The sequence below is a fragment of the Bombus affinis genome, chromosome 3, assembly GCF_024516045.1.
Source record: "Bombus affinis isolate iyBomAffi1 chromosome 3, iyBomAffi1.2, whole genome shotgun sequence".
Lineage (NCBI taxonomy): Eukaryota > Metazoa > Arthropoda > Insecta > Hymenoptera > Apidae > Bombus > Bombus affinis.
The window spans coordinates 17,361,476-17,387,970 of record NC_066346.1 but is presented as its reverse complement, the minus strand read 5'-3'; the positions used below and the strand labels follow the sequence as shown (position 1 = coordinate 17,387,970).

Below are 26,495 nucleotides of genomic sequence, written 5' to 3'. Positions count from 1 at the left end.
GGCGTGGAATCAGACGCGTGTGATTTGACGTCCTCGTCAATTCCATGAAATCACATATCGCAACTGCTCGCGAGAAATCAGCACGCCGCAGACACGGGAGTTGAGCAAAGTTCTATCGTTGTCAGAATCGCTTGTTTTTCTGTAACAGCGTCATAAAAGTTTTGGATCCACTGTGTTGATTGCATATGAGGGTATATATACATGGGATCATATACACACTGCATTGGTTCGGTCGATAAAAATTGTATTTTTATAAATAGTATTGTACATTTTATAACATACAAGATTATGAAACACGTTTAATTTACAGATTGCTAGTAGCCAACTCTTGGTCAACGAAGGCAGCCATCGATAATTGGAAGATCGTCGTAACAAATTCTACAGTATCCGCAGAAAAAACTTACGCGTGACACAAACGTTCTTCCGTTGTAACGATAAGCACACAGTGTCTCTCAACCTGAATACTTGTATCGAATTCTTTAGAACGAATAAAAGAAATGAAAAGTACGAACAAAGAATTCTCATTCCATTAATCGTATGTGTGTATGAGCGTATGCGAGTAACATTCATCCAGTTCGAAATTCAACGCCTATCCTCTTACAGTATTTCCTTACATGTTACATTCGCTATTGCGTGAATGGTCTGTAAACGTTCGTAGAATCAGCGATCGTCCATAGAATCGTGGCGTTCGAAAGAAAAAGAGAGGCTTTCAAACGATCGTCGCCGATCGACATATCGCGATCGTAGGAACGCTCGTTTATATCGATTCCGTGCAACCTTAACTTGATAGTTTCCGGATTCATTTTCACGTAGTCTATCAGGCCCGACCGAAAACGTCGGACCTCTCGCACTACGCTCGAAACTCGTTGTTTTGCAGCTCGCCACGCACACAGTTCGCTAGCACGATCAATAACGTATCTCTCTCACCTGAACCGGCTATAAGCACGCCGCGGTGTATTTCCACTGCATTCTACCGAAAATCGTGGAAATATGCTTTACCATGTGTGGCGCTTTGGTTGCACGTTGTACGAACGGTAATAATCGAACCGTGGATTATCGCTCGTGAGAAATCGACGAACGACGTTAACGATTGTATTCTCGTTAGTTCTTGATTACGAAATCTCGATTTTATCGATGGGCGGTGATTCTATCTCTCCTGCTGTGTTGTTACCGAATAAATAATCGGAACACGATCGGCAAGTTGAACGGGTCGGGAAGCACGATGTTCGGGGGTAATCGAATGTCGCCGCGAAAATACTGTTCACTCGTTGACCTCGGTGTCACGCGGAGGTGTTCGAAGGCTGCGCCCGAGAAAGAATTTCTCGAAGGATTTTCACGGGTTTTACCGTACGGTCGTGAGCATAAAATCCACGCGACATGGTTCATGACTTGGTCGAGTCTCGCGAAAGGCAACGAGAACGGTGGAGAAAGGGAAAAAGGAGGACAGAGGTTGCCAGTGAGTAGGGAAGAGGGAAAAACGAAGGAGACGATCGAGAGAAGAAAGAGATCGACCACCGCCCTTGGTCGACACCGATGAACAAGCGTGTGAGAGAAGCTGAGACAGAGAAGGGGAAGGCCGTCGTCGGCGTCGGCGTCATTCCCGGCTCCTGCTGCAAGCCTTAGTTCGAGGCGGAGGGCGTCTTGGGAGGCTGGAAGGGATTCCATTTCAGACACTCCGGATCGATCTCTTTGTAGACGGGCCCTCGTCTCTTCACCCTCTCCTTATAGTCGTCGATCACGTCCTGAAATTATTTCAACGGTTCTCCACCGGTTCGCCTCGCTTTTCTATTCGTTTCCTGTGACACGATGACTCGACCTTCTCTCTTCGAAATCGTTCCTTTTTAGCGGAACACCTCGACCAATCGTACGGAGAAACGGTATACACTTTTGACCCTTTGACTATCGACCGCTACTTCAATCGCGATATCGCTCTTCGACCATTGGTACTTTGATTCCGAAGTCTATTAGTATTTTACCTCGACCATGAGGGGTTGAGAGAAATCGAATGCGAAGAAAAGGAAGGACCGTTGCGGAACCATGCGCAATACCGTTTCTCCGTTGCGTGGCGAGTTCTGCGAGGTTGATTCCCCCCCGCGGAAACTGTTTAACGTAATTTACGAGCGTACAAGTTTGCAGCAACGAGGCCATGTTAGTTGATGATTTCGTAACGAATATCTGCTTCGAGAGCTGGTCTCTACGAGTCATGAGATTCGATGACACGCTGCAGCTGATTCGGGGGAAATGGGGAGACGTAAGACAAACTATCCTTGCACGGGGGAAATCCTCTGTCGGTTAGGAGCCTCGGGGCAAATTAGAATAACAATGAACGGCTTACCTGTTTCTTCAGAATGATATGCTTTCCCTTCCAGTACTTCATCATACCGAGAGCCTGCAGGGTACTGACGATGTCGTACGAGTCAATGGCCATCTCCTTGCTGATATCTGAAAAACAATACGCAAAACGGGGCGAATGGATAACGTCGAGAGATTCGAATGTCTCGGACAACGGACGATCTCCTTCTCTGTATCGGCGCTCTTAAAATAACGCGTCTTGTAAAATCAGTGAAAAGCGTGCAAGGCGTGTGCTTCGCGGCCGGTATTGCGTTACCTTTAACAGAGAGTTCCTTGCCCCCGAAATTGCAGAGGTACTGCAGCAAAACGTCTTTCCAGTAGCTGCGATACGAGATCAAGCCCAGATCCGACAGGGGTTTTTCGGGCGAGCCAATCTTTTTCTCCACCCTGGTCAATAAGTAACCTGCGCAAAACATGGACATAACGTTCCGTTCTTGTTCGGTTTGTTTGGCAGGAATTTGCTCGCGCGTGATCGATGAGATATCGCGGGCGGAAACAGATCAATAAACGGCTGATCTCGAATGTTTTAACAAAAACTACTCACGTCAAATTTGTTGACTCTTTAAAGAGCTACACACATTTCAGGGTCTATGTGTAACGGATATTATACAGAACTATCCATGTTCTGACTTATTGCGGAATAAAAATTTTCATAGTCCTCGTTAACAGCATCTCCTTTCTCATTTGGAACGGGATAAAAATCGACTAGAAAGTGTCTTCCTCTTCTATTACGAACCCCCCGATTCGATCGTTAATCGATATTCTGCGAAGTTTGTCGTAGAATTTTCCCGAATTTGTACGAGGAATGAAGTAACAACTTCTAGAAACTTGTTATCATTTCCTCCGTAATATCCTCTCGTTACTTGGGCACTACATTACGCCCTTGTGTACGGACCACTAGATAGACTATGAAATTCCAATTGCACGAGATACCGGTGGCCGTCGAAGCCGCATAGGTACAGAGACCATGCGCGCGTTCACGTGCACACACATAATATACGTCTCCATCCTGAATCGACGCTACCACTATAAGCCATTTCTGGTGTCAGTGACCGACGAAGGATGAAATGCCGCGGCGCCAGGGCCGTATCGAAAATCATTTCAACTTGGTCTAGGATATGCTATTTCCATCGAGGCTAATTCGTAGTAAATGTCACGAATCTATTTATAAAACTAGTTTGTAAGGACGAGAAAAAAAAAAAAAACGATTGGCGCGATAATAAGTGCGGCGATTAAAATTCCTAGCGTTTCTAAATGGTGAAGACTCTGGGAACTTGTCGAAGTATACGGCACTGGCGATGTCCGGCTGCTTCAGGAGTCTGGTTGAACGTTCGTCACGCCTCGTTTGTATCCTACGACGGTGTAGGTACCTATCGGCGAAAAATCGTCAGAAAGAACAGTCGGAAGAGTGGATTCTCGAATCGATTTCGAATGTTCGTGAAATCTCGCGCTGCTCTTCCTTCTCTTAGCTATTGCAATTAGACCATGTCCGTCGCTAGTACTTTCGGCGCACGAGAAAGACAAGACGGCTGAACGAATCGCGACACGAGCCGACGTTTAAGGTTTCTTATTCCTCACGTGTGAACTAATTAACTAATTAAATAAATTGTATCGGCGGTGCGGGACTAAAGAGATTTCTTCGTTTATGGGTCATCCGTTATATTTCGTAAGAAGCAGACACGCGCGGCCTGTATTGATTTCGCATCGGTATGCCGTTATTCCTAAAAAGACACGCGAAACCATTGATCCGAGAATATTCCAGCGGCTATTTCAATGCAGTCTAGTAGAGAGAACTTCTGTAACGAACGTGCATGTGCTCGCGAAAACGCGTTTCGAAAGGGGCTATGTCCTCGAATCGTTCGCAGCACAACGTACGTTAAATGCCAGGAAATATAGGTACGGCACAGATTTCTGGAACTTTTGTTGGTATTTGTCCAAAAATAAAAGTCGATCGGAGTACGAGCACGACGTCGAACGAGAAAGTTTCGATGCTTTTATGCGCGGTATGGGCAAACTCCGATCGACTATAGTTCTCTTTTACGTTCGAGATAACGACGGCTCTTCCGCTTCTCAGACACGTCGATGTCGGTTTCCAGAACATGCGGAAACCGTAAAGTTCAATGACCAGCAGTGGTCAGGCGAAATCCTCGCGGAAACATCTTCAACGAGCTCAGCAACGTTCCCGAAATAACCGCGGAATTCTCATTATCCGAATAATCGAGGTCAACGCGATAACAGTGTCTCGCGATTAAAGGCGAAAGAAAAAGAAGGAGAAAAAGCGGCGTAGCAAAGGTACGGAAGAGTAAGGAAGGGTTGGAGAGAAAGAGAAGATACTGCCAGGTGTCGGGAGAGCAGTACGGCAAAAGGGAGGCGAGGCGATTTTTACAGAGTATCCGAGCAGCTCACGAGGACCGGTCCTGTGCCGGGATTATTCCAGGATGTCCTGGAGGCTGAGGGGTTCAACGACCATCCTTCTCCTCCTCCTCCAGGCTGCTGGACCCCGCGCGCTACCTTCCACGGACAAAGATAGGACGGACGGTCTACCCTCTATCTCCGCAGTCACCGCCACCCTCTCCCAATTCTTTTCCACCTCCTCTTCGATTCTCTGAAATCGCGCGCTTCTGTCTCTCTCTTGCTCGTTCTTCGCGTCCCGATTCTACTGCTACGGTGCGTTCTCTGTTTCTCGGTGGCACAGGGATAGCTCCAGGAAGGTGTAGCGGCGCATTCATTACGCGTTCGTTCAGTTTGCAGAGTTTTGGGATCGGCGCGGAACGCTGGATGCTGGCGGTGGTATAGGTGGTGGTAGAAAATCGAGCAAGAAGAAAGGTAACGCTGACTGGAAGGACGAGAGAATAACGAGGAGGCGAGGGTCGAAGAGGAAGCGGCACTAGCAGTGGTAGCAGCAGCAGGGGAGGGTGGATGGATCGGCGTGACAGCAGCTCGGTAGGGGAAAGCTTCGTGGACTCTCATACCTCTCCACTGCGTGTTGGCTGCCCTACGAGGAGGAAAAGGGCGTCGGTAGCCCTGCCAATCCTCCGCCCTACGAGGCTTCCGTGGGGCGAGGTCACCGGAGGTCATACGATCGCGAGCCCTATGCCGTTTCCAATCGAACTAGGTGGAAATCATCGTAGGGCCGGCCCGTGCTATCTCGCTGTTTGTCTCCTTCTCTCTTTCTCCTCTTTTCTCAAGTCCAAGAAGGATGCCGAGGGTGTGTCTGGCCGGACGATTCGTTAGCACTTGCTAAAGTGTCAGTTATCGGTATTGTTCGATCGAACCTGGATGCCGCGTTGTATCGACGAACGGGTATCGCGATTCATGCGATAACGTACGTCTCCTCCGATGCGGAGGTAGCAGCCACGAGTTATGCGAGCACGTGGTCCGCCTGTAACTACGATCCAACGCGTAATACGAGAGAACAAGAGGTAGCTAGAAGACAAGAACACAGCGCGTTTCAGCAGGTAGCTAGCGAATTTCCAGGGAAACCGTCTCTATCGAATTTTTGCTAGAAATTTCTCCATGGAACAAGATGCATCAGACACACCCCGCGCGCGCCAGACGAATCCCGTTCGCGACTGTGTGCGTGTACGCGCGCCAGTACGGCGGTACTCGTGTGTATAAGCCACCAGCAGGTACAGCGCGGCAGCGGCCAACTGTACAGGGTTTGTGGGGGTCGATCGATGCGGCGAGACGCCGGGCGTCGCACTTTCCGCTAACCATTCCACTCCAACCTACGCTCTCCATTATCCGTCACCACTACCACCGCGAGATCCTTCCCACCACCGTGCTACCATTTTACCACCACTACTATCGCGCCGCCACTTCTAGCACCGGCAGCATCGACACACCACCACCACCACCAGAGAGAGAGAGAGAGAGAGTCCAAGTAACGTCTCTCGCGCCGCGACGCGCGGCATCCCCTGTGGAAAAGCTGCCAGGGCTAAAACCCCCAACTACGATCCCAACGACTCTCGCCCGACGCATAGTACGTCGACCCACAAGCCCAGCCACCTCTTTCTCTTTCTCTCCTTCTCTCGTTCTCTAGCCCCGTCCTCCCTTCTCGCAGAGTCTGACGTGCTACCCCTACGAGCGCGACCCATACTCCTGCCCCGACTCGTCGGCATCAATGAAAATGACGTCACGGCAAAAAGCCCACGTTTAATTATCAACGCTACGCTTCGCGGTGTACACGCGGGCCCGCCGCGGACGCCGGAAGAGGGTTTTCGAGTCGAGCGACTTTACGCCAACGGAGATGCTCGTAACTCACCGCCGTTGTACTTTTTTCCCCTCCTTCCTTTCTTTCCTGTTCTCTTTTCTTCTCTTTCCCTTTTTTCCTCCTTTTCGCATCAGCCTCTCTTTCTCTCTTGCGTGGTTCCCAGACGCGTAAATAGGGGACAATACGGGCAAACGGACCTTTCCGTTCTTTATATCCGGATCGCTGAATTGAAACGCGGCGAACAAGCGAGACACGCGAATCGATTGCGTTTTCTTTTCTCTTTCTCGCGTCTTTGAGGAACCTTCGTGTCGCATGTATCGATACCGTTGCCTCTGATCGTACAATCGTTACGTACAGATTAAACAAAACAAGATGGTCATCTATCCATTTACGATAACTGAACGACGAACGACGCATTTCACGAGAAGGAGTCGCTCTTTAAAGCTTTTGGCGATTTCGACATAAGCGCCAGCTTTGGATGGCTGCGGTTCTTTAATGATAGAAAACCATGGAGACCGTCGTTCGTCGGGTATCGAGGTATTTCGGTAGCGCGTGCCGGACGAGGCCTTTCAATCGTAGAGACCGCAAGAGTCGAAGAGAAATCATGCCACGGAAACCGCGGAGGCGTTCCTATAAACTCCGGTTCCTAATTCGGCTATCCTTTCGATTTCATTCGGAAGGATGTCGTCATACTCTGTCTCCTTGGACTCGCCAAGGTTGAGCGGTCTGAACGCTGTAAAAACTCGTACGAGTATACTCACTAAAGTCGATCAGCAGTCGGCCGTATCCCTGGCGTTGATAAGGCGGCAGCGTCAGAATGCAGGACACGTTGTAGTTGAGAAAAGAATTCTTTTCCTGGAACATAACGAGTGAAAATCTTATGTGTCCGTTCTTACTGGCAACCTCTTTGGTATACATATGTACGTATCCGAAATTACTGATAAATTCTTTGTTATTTCGACATTCGTTATATGCATTACTCTGTTTGAAGATTGGATTCGATTATTTTATCGTTAGTCATACATCGTACTTGGACCACTCCCAAATCATTTATTTGACAACGCGAGGAGAATGAAAAACGAGGCGGTATGACGTACGGAATGAAGCCACTCTGACTATCGGGGCTGCATTACGAAGGTCGAAAGACAGGCGGGTTTACGTGGAAAAGCGAAATAATATTTTCTCTAGTAGCACGGTCGTTAGCACGCACGACACGCTCCGCCCAGGCGACTGCGTGTGCAGTAGACAGAATCGGCGGCTATTATGACGTTAACGCGACGAAAATGCGTCGCGTCGCGACCTTCGTCACGCGAAAAACACAATGGGTTAACGATATTTTGGACGACGCGACGCCCCGTTCGAGGAAATCGTAATGTGTTTTATTAAACGGTCCTTCTCCGTCTCTGTCCGGTCGAATTTGGCTTTTCGCGAGGAATGGTCGATCGGAGAAACGGGTGAAAACGGGATGATGGAAATATCTCGTTTTAAATATAGACCTCGGTTGCCTTGCGAATGAGCACGTCCATTTTTCGAGAACGTATTTTTACCGTGACACCAGAGTGGGCGTACACCTACGGATAGTATGCATTCTACGTGTATCGCTGCCAACGGCAGATTAGATAAATTTCGCGTGAAATTACATCTATACCAAATTCATGGCAGTGTCCACGATGAACTCGGAGTAAGGAAAACGCGGTATGGCGACAAGTGACCAAGGTTCTATGCGTGAATTTCGATTGTTTCAATTGCCATCGATCTTTTAGCTCTCGCAACGTTCCCCACTGAGCAAATCGGTTTGGTACGTACCGAGGTGCGTGCGAAGAGGTGGCATGCATTCGACGGAAAGTAAGAAAGGAATATAGGAAAAGAAAGATATAAAGGCACGTACGTGTATCAAAAAGATAACCAACGGAGGCGACAATCGTATCGTGGGATACCAGTTCGGCTAGGTAACGACCGTCCATCGCAATACAGAAGAATGAAAGATCTCCTTTCATTGGTAGCCTTAAAAAACAGGCGGTTTCGCTTAATCTCGGAAACTGGATTATCGGCCGCGTCTTTACGATAAGCTTCGTTTGTCATCAACCACGGACAAAGATTTCGAATGGAAATTGGGTTACCTTGGAAGATCGCGTAGTTGGCTGGAAGGAAAGTTCGCCGCGTTTCGCGATTCCACGGTTGATATTTTTGGGAGCATAGCGCATAGAGTCCGTTGTCGTTAATCATTGCACGCCCCTTGGTCCCATTTCGTCGGGCAGCAGTGGGCCCGGTACGACTCGAACACCCGGTATTTCCGGCTGTGGCAGCCGTGCTGTTGCTAACTGCCGAGTGGGGCAGCAACGGTTCGAAGGACACAACTCGAGAAGACTCGCCCATGCTTGTACGGACACGTCTATGTACAGTACCTGGTTGTGTGTCTGTGTTGGTCGTAGGATGAGAAAGGAGAGCCATATACAGGGTAGAAAGAGATTCTGGTAGAGGGAGGGGTGAAAGCGCAGAAAAGAGAAGAAAGGTGTGGGCCCTATGTACGAGTGTGTCGTAGACAGCCGTCTCGATAGACTAGTCAGTCGATCCGGCGGACCAATTGCTAAAAGCCAAAGACGAAATACGCCGGAGCTGCGATACGCAACTCGAATGAATTTTTAGAAAGACGAAGAGATCCGGAGAAACGTGTTCGTGGCATCTGAGAGCATTGGAGAGGGACACAGAGAAAAAGGAGAGACGAACGCGAGCTGGTGAGAAGGAGAGGAGAAGGGTAGAATCTGGGCCCCGCGACGTCCTTGGGCCAGTAGTCTCTGCTCCACTCAGGGACGTCTCCGAGTCCCCACTGTACGAGTTCCACGCAAGAAAGCCCCTTACACATCGCTTTTCCTCCTTTTTTCCTCTTTTTTCGTTTCTGTCTGCTCGTCCCCCGGAGAGAAGGCTACTGCCGACGACAAAACGATTCGACGAAATCGATCGGCCACGCCGGCTCGAGTCACGTCGTCGCGAAACGAGCCGTGTCTCTTCGAGTCTTTCTGCTTAAGGAGAGGAAAATCGCGGTCGATCGATTAACGTTCGACTCCATGAGTCAGACGCTTGGATCGCGAGCCTCTTTTCGAGTCTGACATTCCAAAAGCACCACGCTCGATTCGAGTCTACGCCAAGATGAATTCGGTACAGCTTCTTTTATAGATATAGTGGGCCGGAGAATCGATACTCGGTCTCCTCCCGTCTCTTTTCATCCACGAAACACGGCAAGGTGGAGCGTATTAATCGTCACCGGTGACTCTGACCATCCGGACAACCAATCGTCCTTCCATTCTTCGATACGAATGCCTCTAGGTCGAGATAGCCAACAAAAAGCTACTTTCGTATTGGAGATATCCGATGCCCTACGGACGAACGCGCTCGTCGGTGCATAATCGTGGTAGCTAAAAAGCGAGCGATTATTTCTATAAATTACAGACGTCGAACGAGAGGACGGGTTGAACGCTATAAATTTTTCCGTATCGTGTTGCGATTACGCCTCGCAGCGACGATTCTCGATCGAATCTTCGCGCTATTTCTTCCGCTTCTTTTCCTCCTGCAATTCTCCTTTGGTTGTTCACCGGATGATCGTGAGTCTCGCGAACAAAGCGACGCGATTCGACTCGCGGCCGATGATAAGGAACGCGTCGAGTCCTACGTTCCTATCCAACGATCTCTACAGCGGTCGTTATCGATCGCGACACCGCGGTCGTGGAAAGCAGTTGTCTAACGTCGATCGTAAAAGGCTTTCGACCGGTCAGTACTCTTTTCTGCGTATCGTCGCGTCATGAAGTAAGAACGCGCAACGACAGAGGCATCGGAACGCGACCGATCGACCGGCCGTTCGTTCTGTCTCACCTCGATCCCCGACTGCTTATAAACACGTCGCATAGGCGGGACGTTGCTGCGCAAGTGATATATACGCGTAGGTGAACGAACGTCTACGTGGCGGGGTAACGAGATCTAGCTAATAATCCTCTCTTTTCCTTTCTCCCGGCGGATTTGTCGCGACAGAAAACCGTTCGCGCTTGCGGCCATTTCGTATCAGGACATGGAATTCAAAGAGAGTTTATCGATTAGATACGATAACGAGGTTACTAGAGGTTAGCGTAACAGGGACAAAAGCAAGGTTAATTTTCTTATTGATCGTTTAGCAGCCAAGTTACTCTATTTTCCATTGCTCGATGAATTTCTCGATGATACACGGTCGGCATATGGTGTGAACGTTGCTTAAAGGTTATACAGTTCTTCGCGACGGTCACTTCTATATTTAGATGCACCGAGTTTCCTCCTCCACTTTCTTTATACCGAACAAAGCGTTCCTCTCGACATACGGGGTGTACGCGAAGTTCCGTGTACTCGGCGAGATCGGAACGCGAGAAATTGACTGCTTTCACGTACGAGTTTGCCTCTAATGGAGCAGAAAATATTCGCTACAAGGAAATCTACGAAAACGTTCACGAACTAGCTGCTAGGAGAAATTTCGTTAACGGTACCGACGTACCGACGTACCGATGACAACTGGGATTTATGGTCAGTTATGGACAAAGTAAAGAAAGGAACAAAAAGATGGACCACCGATCCAGAAGCTAGAGAGTTCTCGGTCGAACGTATCTGACGAGGGCTGTCCCTTGGCACATTGTAAATTCAATATCAATGGCAGGTACCTATTCGAAAAAGCAGAGGGTTTAACGGTTCTACGGTTTAACCCTGGCCACCATCGTCCCTCTAAATCCAAAGAGAAATTGTCACGACTGCCCGATAGGTTTCCGCTTGTCCATCGTCCTCTGTGCGAAAAATTTTGCCGACTTATTATCTCCGTCCCTTCGCTCCCCTCGCTCCTTTCGAGCGAACACCGCTTTCCTTTTGGCCCGAACCCAAAGCGCGTTCGTCCGTTCGCTTGTTCGCTCGGGACCCCTTGTACATTTCCTGCGTATACATATACCGTTCAACGGTAAATTAATCCAACGGACCTTCGTTCGGCCAACGAACAGCCGAAAGTCCTTTGTACATCCGAGTAAAAGTTGAAACTTTCCTCGGACTCTAGTAACTAGAGCGAAGTTTGTTGACACGGTCAAGAATATCGAAACATTTCTTGTTTTCCCTGTTCATACGACCACTCTTTGGTACAATGTCAATGCGAACATAACTGTATCGAAGACTATAGATTGGAAGTTTCTTCGACATAGCTGTTCGTGATGGCTCGTTCATCATAAAACGAAGACGCAGCGCTGCGTTGCCTGGCACGGTAAAGAATTTCCAAGTGGCCATTTCTGCGGCTGGAACAATGAGCTTTTATACGATCCTACGGTATTGAGAAAAGGAAGGCTCTTGTGCCGATATCTGATCAATGCCGCGGCGATGTCTATTAATTCCGTGGACGAGTGGAACGCTGTCGACGTATACGTTGTTTAATTCCACCCATGCGCAAACGGATGCTACAGGGACGATGTGGACGTCAGAGACGTAGTTAGACACGACCGGAATATGGGCTTCCCCCTCGAGAAATGTATTTTTGTCATTAGATTAGTGCTCGCTAATCTCGGACGCCGTTGAAAAACGCGAGATCGAGCAATGCGTGTATAACTCGATTCTGTGTTCGTTCGCCCGCGAGTATTTTTGCAGCGATGTAAAACGAAACTGCGTGGAGATGCGATCGTCGAGGACGGTTGGCCGAGAACAAAGGTCAAGGTCTAAAAGGAAAACGAGCAGTAACATCCGAAGAACCTGTCGGGCCTGGTGGAATCGGCATAGGGCGACGACGATGTCGCGTTTGATGTCGCGATACGGGTACCGACCGTGCGCTCGGACGTACTCGGCTCGGGAAACACCAGTAGGAAGCCTAGCCAGGTGGATTTTTTTTTTTAATGCGTTCGTAACCAAATGATAGAAAGAAACAGAAAAGATGACGCGCGAAAGATGGTACAGGAAACTGGAAACCACGACGACACACTTGCGGCTCTCTGTCATGAGACACGACGTGGATAACGACATCGTGGTGGTCGAGTACGCGCGAAAAGAGAATTAAAGGGGCGGAGGGTAAGGAGGAATAGCACGAAGGAGAAGCGCAAGCAGAACTCGTAGCGACGACATAGCGAACGTAAGGAGATGTAAGAGATGAAAGAGAAGAAGGAGAACGAGAAGGAAGAGGAGGACTAGAGCTAGAGCTCTACCCTACCCCAACTTCTAGGGACGATGTGTATTCGGCGGGATTTGGTCGTGTGAACAGGACTGTCTGGCATCGATCGACCCCGGTCGGGGTGAGGTTTTGCAGGGAGGAAAGAGGAGAGGTCGAGGGGAAGTCCGACCGAGGTGGATGGAGGTGGAGGGTTGGGCGAGCCTACCCCAACCTCTTCTCCAAGAGGCCGCCGCGTATCGTATCGACGACCTCTACTACTACTCGTCCTCGTACTCCCATGTTACCCTACGTCATCCCTTTCCTTTTCTGCTTTCCTGCAGTCCTTTTCGCGCGCCACCACCTCTCCCCTTCCACTCTCTCGTTCCCTTTTCCGCCTCGCACCACGCCTGCAGGATATTTTTAAGGAAAATTGACCGATTCTTTGACCACCTTTCTTCCAGCCGCTTTCCTCTTTGTCTCCTTTATCTTCGCCTCTGCTCCTTCGTTCTTTTATCTTTTCTATATGTCGTCCAGTCGTCTCTTCCTTCCTCGCATTTACCCGTCCGTTTTCGTACCTCGTAGGCGACTCGTTTTATAATTTTCTTCCAGCGGCTCCATAACAAACACGTTTATCTGCGAAATCAAATTTTTCCGCCATTCAAAGCGATCCTCCGGCGTTTATATTTAGCCTCCATCCTCCACTCTTGCGTTCCCCGCCTCTTCGGTTACCGCTCTGTCTGATCCTTTCCTTCTTTATACATCGTTTGGGTATAAACGCCTCGGGCTCCAACTATTTACATATTATGTACAACCAGCCCTCATCCTCGTTCCTCGAAAGGGTAGAAGCGTTCGTCTCGCTAAATTTCCCCGCCGCGTTAACGGTTGATACGATAAAAATCGTTTTGATTCTAGTCAACGTGGTCTCGTCACAAACCTACTTCTTAAAACCACTGTACAGTCGCGTATTCGAGATACACCCATCCCATGTATGGTTGTCTTATCGTCGAAACGAAAGAACCACTTAGAAGGAGACAAAAGGCAACAATTTTCACAACAACATTCTCGTCCGTTTAAATTCCTCCATGACTTTCTTCTTTCTTCCTCCCCAACGATTCATATAAATTTTTTCTTTTCCTTTTTTGCTCCTCTCGTTTCACGATCCTGCACGTTCTCTCCTCGCTTTCATTCGTTTTTGTGCACACGCTTTTGCCGGATCCTTTGCTCTTTCGGAGATATAAACGCTGTCAGATCCTGTCTATTTATTGCGTTGCAAGCATCGACCCAACGTCGTTCTTCGACCTGCAAATCTGTCTCTCTTTTTGCAAGCTCAGAGATAGGTACCTCCCTCTTAATCCTTTTCTCTGCGCCGCGTATTCCCTTTTACCTCTTTCCTTTTCGTTTCTTCTGCCTCTTTCTCCCCCCCCCCCTCTCTCTCTCTCTCTCATTCGCTCGTTCGTTTCTAGAAGGTACCCACTCGCTCCATTTCTGTATGCATTATTCAGGACATATACAGTGGAACGGTTCGTGATGGGCTAACTGGCGCACCACCGGAAGTTAGGCAAACGAGTCCTCCTGAGTAGCCGTGGATCGGTGCGACTTCACGGATACACCGTCTACCGATTCTCAACGCCTTTTCCACAGTGTTTTACTACCGTAACTTCGTAAAGCTTTCAGAACTTTTCTTATAGAAGGCAGGGATTATCATCGTTCTTTACTTACACCATACTGCGGTACTAACGGCAGCATTTCGATCGGACATTCTCTGTGTCTATTTGTCGAATTCGATAGAGTAACGTGATCAGAATACACCATGTCGCGTCTCGCAGATTTATTCTCGCTTTTAAGACACTCTCCGCTGTGCCCATCGAGAGACACTCTTTCATCCGTATCATGGCAGCAGGAAAGGATGAGTGTATTGTGGTGTGTAGGTGCCGATGTTCGACATGCGTGTCGTGTTCCTCGTTGTTCTTTTTTTTTCTTCGTTCACGCGGGATCCTGTCTGGAATACCTACGTAAGAGGATATGCCGTCGTCTCGTTTGCTCGGAACACGCCGCATACGCTCAGCCTGTGTATATTCTTTCCTTGCCTCCGAGACTCGAACCTTCTTGTTCCGAGACGATGTCTGGCCGGGGATATTGGAAATAGATACGTCTTCATTGACGCATTAATTGGAGGAGCTTGCTTCTCGAAAAGTATCGAGTTCCTGTCTTAAACTTAAACCTTTTTCACCTTCGTGCTCGATAGGTTAATTTTTACTTCGTTCCTGCGAAAGATCGCAAGCGATTTTCGACTGTGGAAACGAAAGGATCGGACAGTGTACATCTCTTGGGGATTTTTCTGCTAGAAAATCGTAGTACGGAGAACGCGTTCAAGTATGTATATTCAAGTATAACGAAGGGATCCTCTCGATTACACGCATCGTTTATAATTCGATACACGGAGGATGATCGGTGGAATCGAGCACGAAGGCTATCGAAAATCTCGTTTTACTAGAACAGCCTGCTGGATCCTCGGACGGTGGAAGGTATATACAAGGATTTCAGGAGCAGGACAGGGCCCCGTTGTGCGTATCTTGGACCCGATGGCCCCGAAAACCGGTTCCGTCTGGATTTCACGTGACACGCGTTTCTCCTTTTTCGGGGATCTAAAGGAATACGGGCCTCGCGAATATATAAACTGTATTGCATTACGATTACGAACGTCATTATTGTCCGTGTCGTAAAAAACACATTACAAGCTTCATAAACGTATTACGTCCGTCACAGACACGTTTAATTCAGCGTGCTCTCGCTTACACCGGATCTGCGTACGAACGCTAGACACGGTCCTTTTGCTACGTAATACGTACGACGTTACGCACCTATCGCGATATTTAACCGTTTCGAAGCTCGCTTCTTCCTTTCCTGCTTTATCTTTTTCAATATTTTCCTTTAACCTTCGAGGACGAGTAGGTCGTCAAGGTGGCACGAAAGGAAGCCAGGGGTTGAGAGAAGGTTGAAACGCAGAGCGATGAACGAGAAAGAGGCAGGGGTTTCTCGAAATTCGCCGGAGAAGCTTCTTTTCATGTCTCGGTAATCACGGCCGGAAGCTGTAAATGTTCACGCCTCGAATCGACCCCCTTTTAATTTCTGCTCGGCTGCTTCGGAATTGATAAAAATTCTACGTCACACGCAGGATGAGCACACCGAGTGGTGCGTTAATGTACCAAAGGGAGGCGTGAACGGCGTGGTTAATAACGAAATTTATAAATTCAGTAGGTGCAACGCCGCTCGCTCGTTCGTTTCGCCCCCCTCACTTTCGCGCGAAAACTTCCACCGGATTTCTCGCCTCTCAACGTGTTCACCGCGTGCACATTGCCACGCAGCTCGTTCGACGAAACGTGGGGCGAATCATTCAAGGTCGCAGCTAGCATCGCCCAAGGTCAACGTCTAGATTTCCCCGAGTTAGTTCGCTGCGCCCGGTTAATGTACGGATTACTCAAGGTCAACGGCTGTCTAGCTCGGGTCAACGGCCTCCAGTCTCAAGGCCAATGTCCGGATTATTCGAGGTCAACCAAGGGGAGAACCGCAAGATACGAAGAAGAAATATCCTAGCGTACTACCGGACAGTTCGTTCGATCGATAGATTCCGCGAACGAGACTCCCCTTTCCTTCTTCTCCGCGAATCGTTCGAAAGACAATTCGAATCATCTGTCTCGACCGTGCGGTCGCGAAACGATTGCTCGAGAGGGAGAGGCAGGAGGGCAGGCAAAATTCAATTTGTCCAGGTGAATATGGCAGTTGGCGAGTTTGAAAATTTTCGTTAATACGGAAACGACGAGACATCGAGCGAGTAGATAACAAAGAGATTTGCCAGAGGGGCAACGGCCAAGTTCGTGATAGCGAAGATGTCGTGGAATGGAGACGATGCAAGAGAAAACTTGAAAAAGAAGTTGAAAATTTCGGAGGTTTCAGGTACCACGAGGAAATGAGACGAGAAGCAAGAGAAGGAAAGAAGAAATGGCGCTGGTACAGAGAGAAGGACAACGCGGCGAGAGCATAGAAAGACGTAAGAGAGAGGTAGCAGCAACGGGAGTAGGAAGTGTCGGACGAGGAGGAGGAGGAGGTGGTGGTGGAAGAGGAGGAGGAAATAATAACGATCCCGACGTCGCAGTGCCGCAGAAAGGTTGACGACCCGATGCCAGGCGACGCCCTCTCTCCCCTTGCTGCCCTACCATCCCTTCTCCATCGTCCTCTGCAACCATCATCCCCCTTGCAGCAGCTACCACCACCGCCCTCGGCATCCCCCACTCGTCTAAACCATCCACCTGGTACTGCACGTCGTAAGCGCATAGCGTACGTACGCCAGAGCCACTCACCCCCGTCATCCCTCTCTCTGTACGTCGCCGCCACCACCACTACCATCACCGCCATCACCCTACGACCGTCTGGCCAGGGTCGGGGTCATTGAACGTCTATAAAGATTTTGACTCCGCGTTACTGCTACTGCTGCTGTGCCGGCGTCGCCGCCGCCACCGCTGTTACGGATGCAAGGAAGCGGAGAACCACGGAGTACGCCCTTTTGTAAGGTGTGTAACGCAATCTGTTGTCCTGCGAGAACACGTTTTCGGCTCTTCCGGTGTAATTCGAGCGGAACGATCGATATCGAAATTATAGAATTATCCGATTTTGTGTGAGACTGTCGCAGCTAGCTAGAGAGCAACGATTCGAGAGACGATGAACGTTCAGTGTCCCTGGAATTTCGAGAACCTGGCTGAGCAGACGAATGTACTGCAAGTATTTCAGCAACAATATCGAGTTACGTAGGAAGAACGAGTTTGGCGAAGGAAAATAAAGCTCGTTCGAAATTTTCTAAGAAGACGGCCGAACAAATGTCGACGTGGAAAATACGCCAAGTACTAAAAAAAGGTCGGGGTATCCTCTGATAGATGGATGAGAATTTTGCAGAGGCGAGAAGAACGAAAGAGACAGGCGTAAACGTTTGCGTGGGGCTGGAGGAAATTTTCCTCACCCTTCCTCCCTTAGTGAAAAGGAGTGGGAAGGTGTAGATTGGCGCGTCTTGCCAGGGTCAGAGGTCATTGAACGTCGGTAAAGATTTCGACTCCGGCGATGCTGTTCCGCGGTAAATAGGCGTGCGTAGCGCACGGCGCTCTCCCACCGACATCCTGGCCAACCAGACCAGCAGTGCTCGGGAAAAGAGGGGTCACGGATACGAGACACCCTCTTCGCAATACACACCCTCGTTCGTATAATCCCTACAGGCTACGTGAATGCCATTACGGGCCTAGTAAACCACAAAATAAAAACAAAAGTAATCTTCTCCTCTTGAATATCAATTTTTACGATCATCGCGAATATCTTATTCGCTTTGGAGTTGCGATTCTTAAGTTATGTATCCTCGATGAATGACGTCTACTTTAAAATTTATCAAAATTTCCCTTTTCCCGAACAGTTTTAATGCCTACGACGAGACGTTATAATGGATAGGAAAGAAAAGGTCGATACGTCATATTTTGGTGTATCACCGATCGAAAGAAGAGTACAAAGGCGAGATAAAACGTTACGTTGTAATAGGCTAAACGATTTTAATATCAACCATGATGGTCGTACGATAGAGACGCCTACCACGTAAACGTGGGCACCGTTTACGCAAGTGCTAACAGACACAAGTAAAAACAACAGACACCATCGTTCATGCACAGTCGCGCACGTACAAGCACGTGCTCGGCATTAATATCACCGTTGGTAACTTGTCGCTACGAGATCCGTGCTAATAAGAAACGCCCCGACAACTTTTCTTTTATACCTCGCTTGATTTTATTTTTTAACAGCATCGAATACAATCAACAAATGCACGGTTCATTGGCATTCTTCGCTTTCGCTACATCGCAACGTCTCTCGTTTGAATTTAGTAACCCGCCGTTTGCACAATTCGTATTGGAAAATAATCTCTTAACCTGATAAATGATTTATGAAAATATTTGTCCAGTGTTTCACAACAAGAAGACGCTTGTTCGCATCGTTCGTTCTCCTAGAACTTACTTTATAATTTAACGCGTATTGTGCAAATGTTAATTAAAATCCACGTCGAAAGGTATTATTTGCTTGGTTGTTTACCGTGAATGTTAACATTAAAAAATGTATGTTACGGTCAAGAGTCCTTTCCTTTTATATCGCTTTATTTTTATTTAGTCGCGTGAAATAAAAAACTCACCTTGCTGAAATAACCGACGGTATGACAACCTTCGGAATCGCCAATAGTCATCACATAGAAGAGGAAAGGTTCGACGTCGTAGTATAGAGTCTTGTGATCCAAGAAAAATTTTGCCAGCAAGCAGAGATTTTGACAGTACTGTTTATAGCGTTTCCCGTCAACCTCCCACACACCTATCTTGTCCTTTCTGCGTACAGAGAATGAAACACAGAATATACAAAAAGGAGACAAGAGAAAATATATAAGTTTAATGCACAACGCCTGTATTAGTTATATTTATTTACTAACCGGTATACTTCATGACCGGGCGGATGTCTCCATAAACATTTCTCTCGGTGCCTCCTTAGAACTTGACGACTTTTTGCGTATCGCAAGCAGTATTCGCATAAATAAAGTTTTGGTGCGCGACTAAACTCCTCCGGATACGGACTTTGGTACCATACCTCCATCTCCCATTTTCCCATCTCGATGACTCGCGTGCCGCCACCATTTCTCCCTTCGCCATCATAATCTAATTCTTTCAATTCTTTCTCCTATAAGAAAAAATATTGTATCAGGTCATCCGATAAATTCGGGCCGACTTTTGTGTATACATTTCATGTGTCGATTTATAAACATACGGCGATAAGGGACCGATGCACTTGAAAAATGGGAAGAAGTTCCCATTTTTAGAGGGAGAGAGGGGGATTACATTTTTTCATGAAACTGAAAGGTATGTAAACAATCTTAACATATATAACCGCTCGAAAAACGGAACGAACTTATAGGATAACCTAATATAATTCGTATGCGTAGAAAGTAGAATAGATAGTAGTACTTCCTAACTTACAATTTTTTCACTAGCGATTGCTTGCGCTTCCATAAACAATTTTAAATCGTATTCCGGTGTTAAATTCGTTAAACGTGGTTGACGATCTTTCTCGTTTCCTTGAAGTTCGCAACTGCTATCGCTTTCGTTTCCATCGCCAGTATTTCCCTTCCACTTGTTTCTCATTTCCCGCACTTTCAGCTGATAATTGCGCTGTTCTGTTGTTTGGTGTAAACCTTTCGGAGACTTTTTCGCCAAACATGTTACCGCCTTTTTCCTCTCTTCTTCTCTTTTTTTTCTATCTTTATAAAATTCTCTGCAAAGAAAACAGAAAAAAGACTGCTTACTATCTAATGCACCGTTAGAGCATGTTTATTATATCCCAATTAAATCTCACTTACACGCAAGCTTGTGGCGTAGTGTTATGGTACAAAGGACATGCTTCTAAAGTGAAATGCGAATCGAGCTTTCCGGAAAGATGACCTCGAGAATCGCATGTTGGCGCTAGGGGACATTCTCTCTCCTTATTTACACGTGTACGGCCATAATTGCCTTGTCCAGATCTTCCGCTAATAGCGTTTGACGCACTACTATTCTGTGATACTCTGTTGGATCCGGACGAGTGTCTGGCAGCGGTACTAGGGCCGGCACGTTTTACAGGTGATTTGCTGGTACTCCTCTTGCTCTCAGCTACTCTCGATAAATCACACCGGATCAGGGGAATTTGCAGGATACGTTTACACGCTACCGTTTCCGTACCTGAGAACCATACTGCCGCCGTAAACAAAAAGACTGTATCTGCATCTTAGGACACCTTGGACATGCTTTTTTGTATACGAAATATTTGTCCCATCGACCAGAGGATTCCTACGAGCCACATATATGTCCAATCCATCCATCCAGAACCGCAAATACTGCATTTTTGTGTTAAGGAGGCAGCATAGAGTCCTAAATCCACCGCCTGCAGAAAATTCTCTACCCGCCTCTTTTCAAGATACTCATGCTAAGAATTCTGACTTTATCCAATTAACTAATCGAAATGTATCTAGAAATATTTACTACGAGAGAACGGTGGTACTACAGTAACAATCTACCTATATACATACTGAAATTCGCAATAAGGTTGCTATAAAAGATCGGTAGGAAGAACTGAACTTGTAAAGAGAGAAAATACGAAAACGGTTAATTAATCTAAGTTCTAAAGCAATGTTGTCCAGTAAAAATCGATACAGGAAAAAACAAACCAAAACTAATATATACTCAGGATATACAACTAATTATACTTGTAACAGTAAAACATGTTAGGCAGTATTTAGAAAGTATCAATTCTTTAAATGAAAACATAACACATAAAGAGATAGGAAGGAAATATAAGCTTAGTAATGAAATATCGCATTCGATAGCTTATTATACAACATATATTCGTACCTGTATCAGATTCCGAGTCGCTGGCCGCTTTTGTTTGAAGATGAAGAAACTTGCTGCCTTTCCGAGTCTGGAGCTTCCGTTTGCCTTTATTTGTTGCTTTCGTTGCACCTGTTTCTCCATGCTCATCCATCTCCTTTTCACTAGCGGACGCGTCGGCTTCATCTTCGCTCTTTATTGTACCTACAAGGAAGCAAAATAAAAGATACATTCTGTTTATTTGTAAAAAATGATCACAGTTAATAAACACCAACTGTTTACCTTGTCGTTTCGTACACTTTTGTGGTTTTACAGGAGCAACTGTTGCTGAAGGTCGCTTTGGTGGAACATTTGTGGTAGCACCTATTGTTGTACTTGGCTGAGTATCCTTTTTCTTTACTTGTGGCTGTGGGCTTGCAACGCTTTCTGACGATTCAGAGTCAGTGCTGCTATCCGTCGAGCCTGAGGAACCTGATCCCGCAGAACAGCTCTTTGAACTTGCGGAGCTATCTGATTTTTGTGAAGGTGCAGCCTTGGTTAATAAACCTAACACGATAAAATAATTAATTAGAAATTATTAATGATATTAATGATTCTATATGTTGTGAAATGTCTTGTTTGTCATATTTACGTACTAGGTCTATTTGGAGCAACTGTTTTCTGTTTTGCGTCATTTGGTTTTGATTTAGATTGCTGATTTTTTGGATATTTTGCGGAACTATTTATAGGCTTAGCTGAATTAGCTTTTGTTGGAATACCACTGTCACTTTCACTACTATTTTCAGGGCTGAATATGCTTTTCTTTTTCAATTTCTTTTGTACAGGCTCTGAAATTGTTTTTGCGGATTTATCAGGAACTTTCCCATTAGTACTTGTAGAGGCTGTCGAAAAAGTATATTATTAATTATTGAACGAAACTAAAGCTGCTTTAAATAAATGATTTTAAATATATATATTCTTACTACAAGGCTTGTTTGGCTTGTTAGCAACTGATTTAGAATTTGGTACATTTTTTTGTTGACTTGTAGTAGCTACTGATTTAGCAGGTGGTCTCTGTTGTTTAACAACTGGTGCTACCGTAGCAGTTGCTTTTGGTTTAGCTGGCGGTTTTCTCTTTGCTGTTGTTTTTATTTTATTTGGCGATTCTTCTGATTCCGAAGAATACACTACGGGTCTATTCTTTGGTGGTATCCTTTCTTTGTTTTTATTTTCTATAGGTGGAGCATTAACTGTGTCAATTTTGGATTTGCCATGCCTATTAGGAGGAAGTGTTGTTTTCCTCTTTGTTCTTTCTGTATCAGATCCTTTTTGACTATTAGCAGAACTGCTAGAATTTTCTGAATCGGATGAACTAGATTCACTCCCTGAACTTGATGAACTGCTGGATGAAGAACCAGAACTTGTTGTTGAGGTGGATTCTGAACTAGTGGCCTATCATTAATAATAATAACATATACATTAATTCAGATTTGTATGTAATATAAACTACGAAGACAAAGTGATTGTATAACCTGTACAAGATGTATATACCTTCCATTTTGGAGTCATTTCTATAGTGCTATCTCTTAAATAAGCAACAAACAATATTTAACATCATTTCTGCAATAATATTTGTACACCTCCCAGACATGTACGGAAGAATTATTTACAATAAACTTGATTAAAGCAACAAACCTTCCATTTTATATTTTGGCTGACACATAACAAACTCACAACATACTAACACACATATATCACAGTTCTGCGCATGAGCAATATGATCTTACGGCTAGTTTGAAAATGATAGAACTGTTTTGTTCTTCCCTTTCTCTTTGTATATAATGTTTTAGCTAATTTGCAAGTCATTGCAGAAATAACTTTTATCGAATGTTGAGGTTTAAATGTCTCAAATTATTTCTTAAATTTTAAGAAAATGAAAAAAATGAGTAGTTTGTAAGATCGTAAGATGTATATTCCTTGCTATATTTTACATAGTTCGTGATTTACCCATGGAGTATAGATGGCACTTTTATCGAATATTCCAAAATCCAAACGCATCTCTTCATGACGTAGAAGAGTACCGGCGTTTGTTCTTTGATTTTGCGTTTTTAAATTAGATCCAAAAAGGACATAAACTGAGATTATAACAATGACGGCATTCGAAGGTAAATATGCCTATTAGGCATATTTCTGGCGTTGTAATTATATAAGAAAAATCATAATTATAGATGTTGCTTATGAAATTGTCAAAATGTTTTATATATGAACATTTTATTTTAGAAATGGGTGTTTTACCCGAAATCGCGAAAGCAGTTGACGAAATGGAGTGGACGTAAGTAAAATAAAATTATATCATGCGTATGAAAAGAAATATTAAATACCATCAAATATCTTTACACAGATTGCCAACTGATGTTCAAGCTGAGGCAGTTCCACTGATTTTGGGTGGTGGAGATGTGTTAATGGCTGCAGAAACTGGCAGTGGGAAAACTGGTGCCTTTTGTCTACCAGTTTTGCAAATTGTTTGGGAAACTTTTAAGGATCTAGAGTCTGGTAAAACTGGCAAGACCTCGAGCAATAGTGGACATCAGCAACATTGTACGTTCTTTTTCATATTCATTATAACATGTTCATTCTTTTTTTTAATGTTATTAATTATTTACAGCTTCACATTGGTTGTTAAGTTTATTTGATAGAGGTAGAGCATTAGCTGTGACTCCAGATGGTTTACGATGCCAGAGTCGTGAACAGAAAGAATGGCATGGCTGTAGAGCAAACAAAGGAATTCTAGGAAAAGGCAAATACTTCTTTGAAGCTATAGTAACTGATGAAGGATTATGTCGTGTAGGCTGGTCTACATCTCAAGTAATTCTCATGAATTTTTGTTAGCTTTTCAAAAATGATGTCAAAAAGTTATAAATATTACTGCATTTATGATATAGGCTTCACTGGATTTAGGAACAGATAAATTTGGTTTTGGATATGGTGGTACTGGCAAAAAATCAAATGCAAAACAATTTGATAATTACGGAAAGGCTTTTGGAATGCACGATGTTGTTGGATGTCTTCTGAATTTATCAAAGGGTGAAATTAGCTTCTCATTGAATGGTGTGGATCTGGGTCCAGCATTTACTCTGAATGCACAACAAAAATCACAGACTTTTTACCCAGCTGTAGTATTGAAAAACGCAGAAATGTCATTCAATTTTGGAGCACAGCCATTTAAGTATCCCCCTCCAAATGATTATATAGCTGTTGCTTCAGCTCCTAAGGAAGTTATAAATGAGAATCCTGTAAACAGTAGCCAAGCTCATAGGGAAAATGGCAAGCCTAAATGCAATGCCCCTCAAGCTATAATCATGGAACCTTCGAGAGAACTCGCTGAACAAACATATAATCAAATTCAAAAAGTAAGATATCAGTAATGATTAATCCCAAAATACTTTTTTGCTTAAAATATTTAATACATAAAATGCTATCTCTATATAGTTTAAAAAACATTTGAAAGATCCAGTCATTAGAGAATTATTAGTTATTGGAGGAGTTAGCGTAAAAGAACAAATTGCTACATTAAATTCTGGTGTGGATATAGTAGTTGGAACACCAGGTCGTTTAGAAGATTTAATACAAGGTGGCTACTTGTCCTTAACACATTGCAGGTACTTTGCAATGCGTTTTATGCCAAATTTATCAAGATAATGGTTGTTATAGTACAATTCTTTTAGGTTTTTCATTTTGGACGAAGCCGATGGTTTATTGAAGCAAGGCTACACGGAATTAATCGATCGTTTGCACAGACAGATACCAAAAATTACGTCAGATGGGAAAAGATTACAAATGATCGTTTGTTCTGCCACACTGCATGCATTTGAAGTTAAAAAAATGGCGGTAGGTATTTATAATGCCATTCGTATTTTTATGCAGTATTTTGTAAAAAAAATATATAAGAAATAAATTTACTTCGCATAGGAACGTTTGATGCACTTTCCAACGTGGGTAGACTTAAAAGGTGAAGATGCAGTTCCCGAAACAGTACACCATGTTGTTGTAATAATCGATCCACAGAAAGATAAATCTTGGCATAACTTAAGGAAACATATAGAAACTGACGGTATTCATAACAGGGATAACATAAGACCTGGAAATAACAATCCTGGTAGGTTTCAAGTTAAATAAACTCGTATAATTTTGAAATTCCTCTGTCTTTAATTATGTGATTAAATGTTTTTCATAGAGACACTCTCAGAGGCTGTGAAAATATTAAAAGGTGAATACTGTATTCGTGCCATTAAAGAGCACAACATGGACAGAGCTATAATTTTCTGTAGAACTAAATTAGACTGCGATAACTTGGAACGATATTTGAAACAATCTGGTGGAAACCAATTTTCATGCGTATGTCTCCACGGTGATAGAAAGCCCGCGGAACGCAAATCTAATTTAGAGAAGTTCAAAAGGCAGGAAGTAAAGTTCTTGATTTGTACCGATGTCGCAGCTAGAGGTTTAGATATTTCGGGCTTACCTTTTAGTACGTAATCTTCACTAACTTTTAATAAATTTTTTTGTAATTATGATCTGCTTATATAATTTTTTTCTAGTGATTAATATGACTCTACCTGACGAGAAATCCAACTACGTACATCGCATAGGTAGAGTCGGCAGAGCTGAACGAATGGGTCTAGCAATTTCACTAGTTAGTAAAGTTCCTGAAAAAGTATGGTATCACGGCGAATGGTGTCCTTCTCGTGGAAGGAACTGTTACAATACTAATCTCACTGATAAGGGTGGTTGTTGCATTTGGTACAACGAACCGAACGTAAGATTTGATATAACATGACGTACTTAGCTTTTTTTGACATTCGATATTACTAACGTCATTTTTTTAGTACTTGGCTGAAATCGAGGATCATTTAAATGTCACGATTCAACAAGTCGATGCAGATATAAAGGTTCCATTAAATGATTTTGACGGGAAAGTTGTATACGGAGAAAAGAAAGCAGCCATGGGTATGTCAATTTTGTGTTCGTGTTATAATATGAATTATATCGAATATTTATAATTTTTTAGGTTCAAATTACCAAAATCATGTACAGCAAATGGCGCCCTACGTGAACGAATTATCTTCTTTGGAATCAAAAACACAACTTTTATATTTGAAGAGGCATATGGTAAAAACAAGCTAAAATACTTTTAAATGCTAATACGTAATCATATGAGAATCTACGTTTACTAAGTTTCTCTACCTTTGAATATTATATTTCAATATGTTATACCAGTGTTTGAATAGTCTCTTAATATTTATAAACGTAGTGTACTTCTAAATGTAATATATAAATTTGTTACAAGTAATATAACATCTTAGTTCTCGTAACGATGTGTCTCGACATTTACTTCATA

The 26,495-nt window shown here is 44.9% G+C and overlaps 2 protein-coding genes across 4 annotated transcripts; one reads left to right on the top strand and one right to left on the bottom strand.

Annotated features, from left to right (window-relative positions):
- Positions 1–227: 227 nt before the first annotated feature.
- On the bottom strand, positions 228–22,852 carry LOC126914273 (histone acetyltransferase KAT7). 3 transcript variants are annotated; one of them, XM_050717980.1, is made up of 13 exons: positions 22,649–22,852; positions 22,081–22,549; positions 21,754–21,999; positions 21,401–21,664; positions 21,143–21,322; positions 20,116–20,485; positions 19,736–20,030; positions 19,195–19,439; positions 18,907–19,093; positions 7,327–7,420; positions 2,609–2,755; positions 2,336–2,442; positions 228–1,742 (listed from the first exon to the last, which is right to left on the bottom strand). In XM_050717980.1, the coding sequence occupies exons 1-13, from the start codon at positions 22,664–22,666 to the stop codon at positions 1,620–1,622; spliced, it is 2,745 nt and encodes a 914-aa protein (XP_050573937.1). In that variant the 5' UTR covers positions 22,667–22,852; the 3' UTR covers positions 228–1,619. The 3 variants fall into 3 exon arrangements, with proteins under 3 accessions (XP_050573937.1, XP_050573938.1, XP_050573939.1); XM_050717981.1 differs by having other exon boundaries at positions 20,116–20,473; XM_050717982.1 differs by having other exon boundaries at positions 20,116–20,404; positions 22,649–22,851.
- Positions 22,853–23,101: 249 nt separating this feature from the next.
- Positions 23,102–26,469, top strand: LOC126914388 (ATP-dependent RNA helicase Ddx1). Its single transcript, XM_050718278.1, has 12 exons — positions 23,102–23,262; positions 23,378–23,429; positions 23,499–23,695; positions 23,763–23,962; positions 24,040–24,507; positions 24,587–24,756; positions 24,823–24,985; positions 25,067–25,253; positions 25,332–25,625; positions 25,696–25,913; positions 25,984–26,104; positions 26,166–26,469. Exons 1-12 carry the CDS (start codon positions 23,247–23,249, stop codon positions 26,279–26,281), a joined length of 2,202 nt encoding a protein of 733 aa, XP_050574235.1. The 5' UTR covers positions 23,102–23,246; the 3' UTR covers positions 26,282–26,469.
- The last annotated feature ends 26 nt before the right edge of the window (positions 26,470–26,495 follow it).

What these genes read in the sequence shown, in the direction of transcription:
- LOC126914273 (XM_050717980.1), bottom strand. An exon ending in CCGACTGCTGATCGACTTTA is followed by an intron (nt 2,756 to 7,326) that starts GTGAGTATACTC and finishes TGTTTTGCGCAG; the next exon opens with GTTACTTATTGACCAGGGTG. An exon ending in CAAGGAACTCTCTGTTAAAG is followed by an intron (nt 2,443 to 2,608) that starts GTAACGCAATAC and finishes ATTGTTTTTCAG; the next exon opens with ATATCAGCAAGGAGATGGCC.
- LOC126914388 (XM_050718278.1), top strand. An exon ending in TAGTGGACATCAGCAACATT is followed by an intron (nt 23,696 to 23,762) that starts GTACGTTCTTTT and finishes AATTATTTACAG; the next exon opens with CTTCACATTGGTTGTTAAGT. An exon ending in TAGGCTGGTCTACATCTCAA is followed by an intron (nt 23,963 to 24,039) that starts GTAATTCTCATG and finishes TTTATGATATAG; the next exon opens with GCTTCACTGGATTTAGGAAC.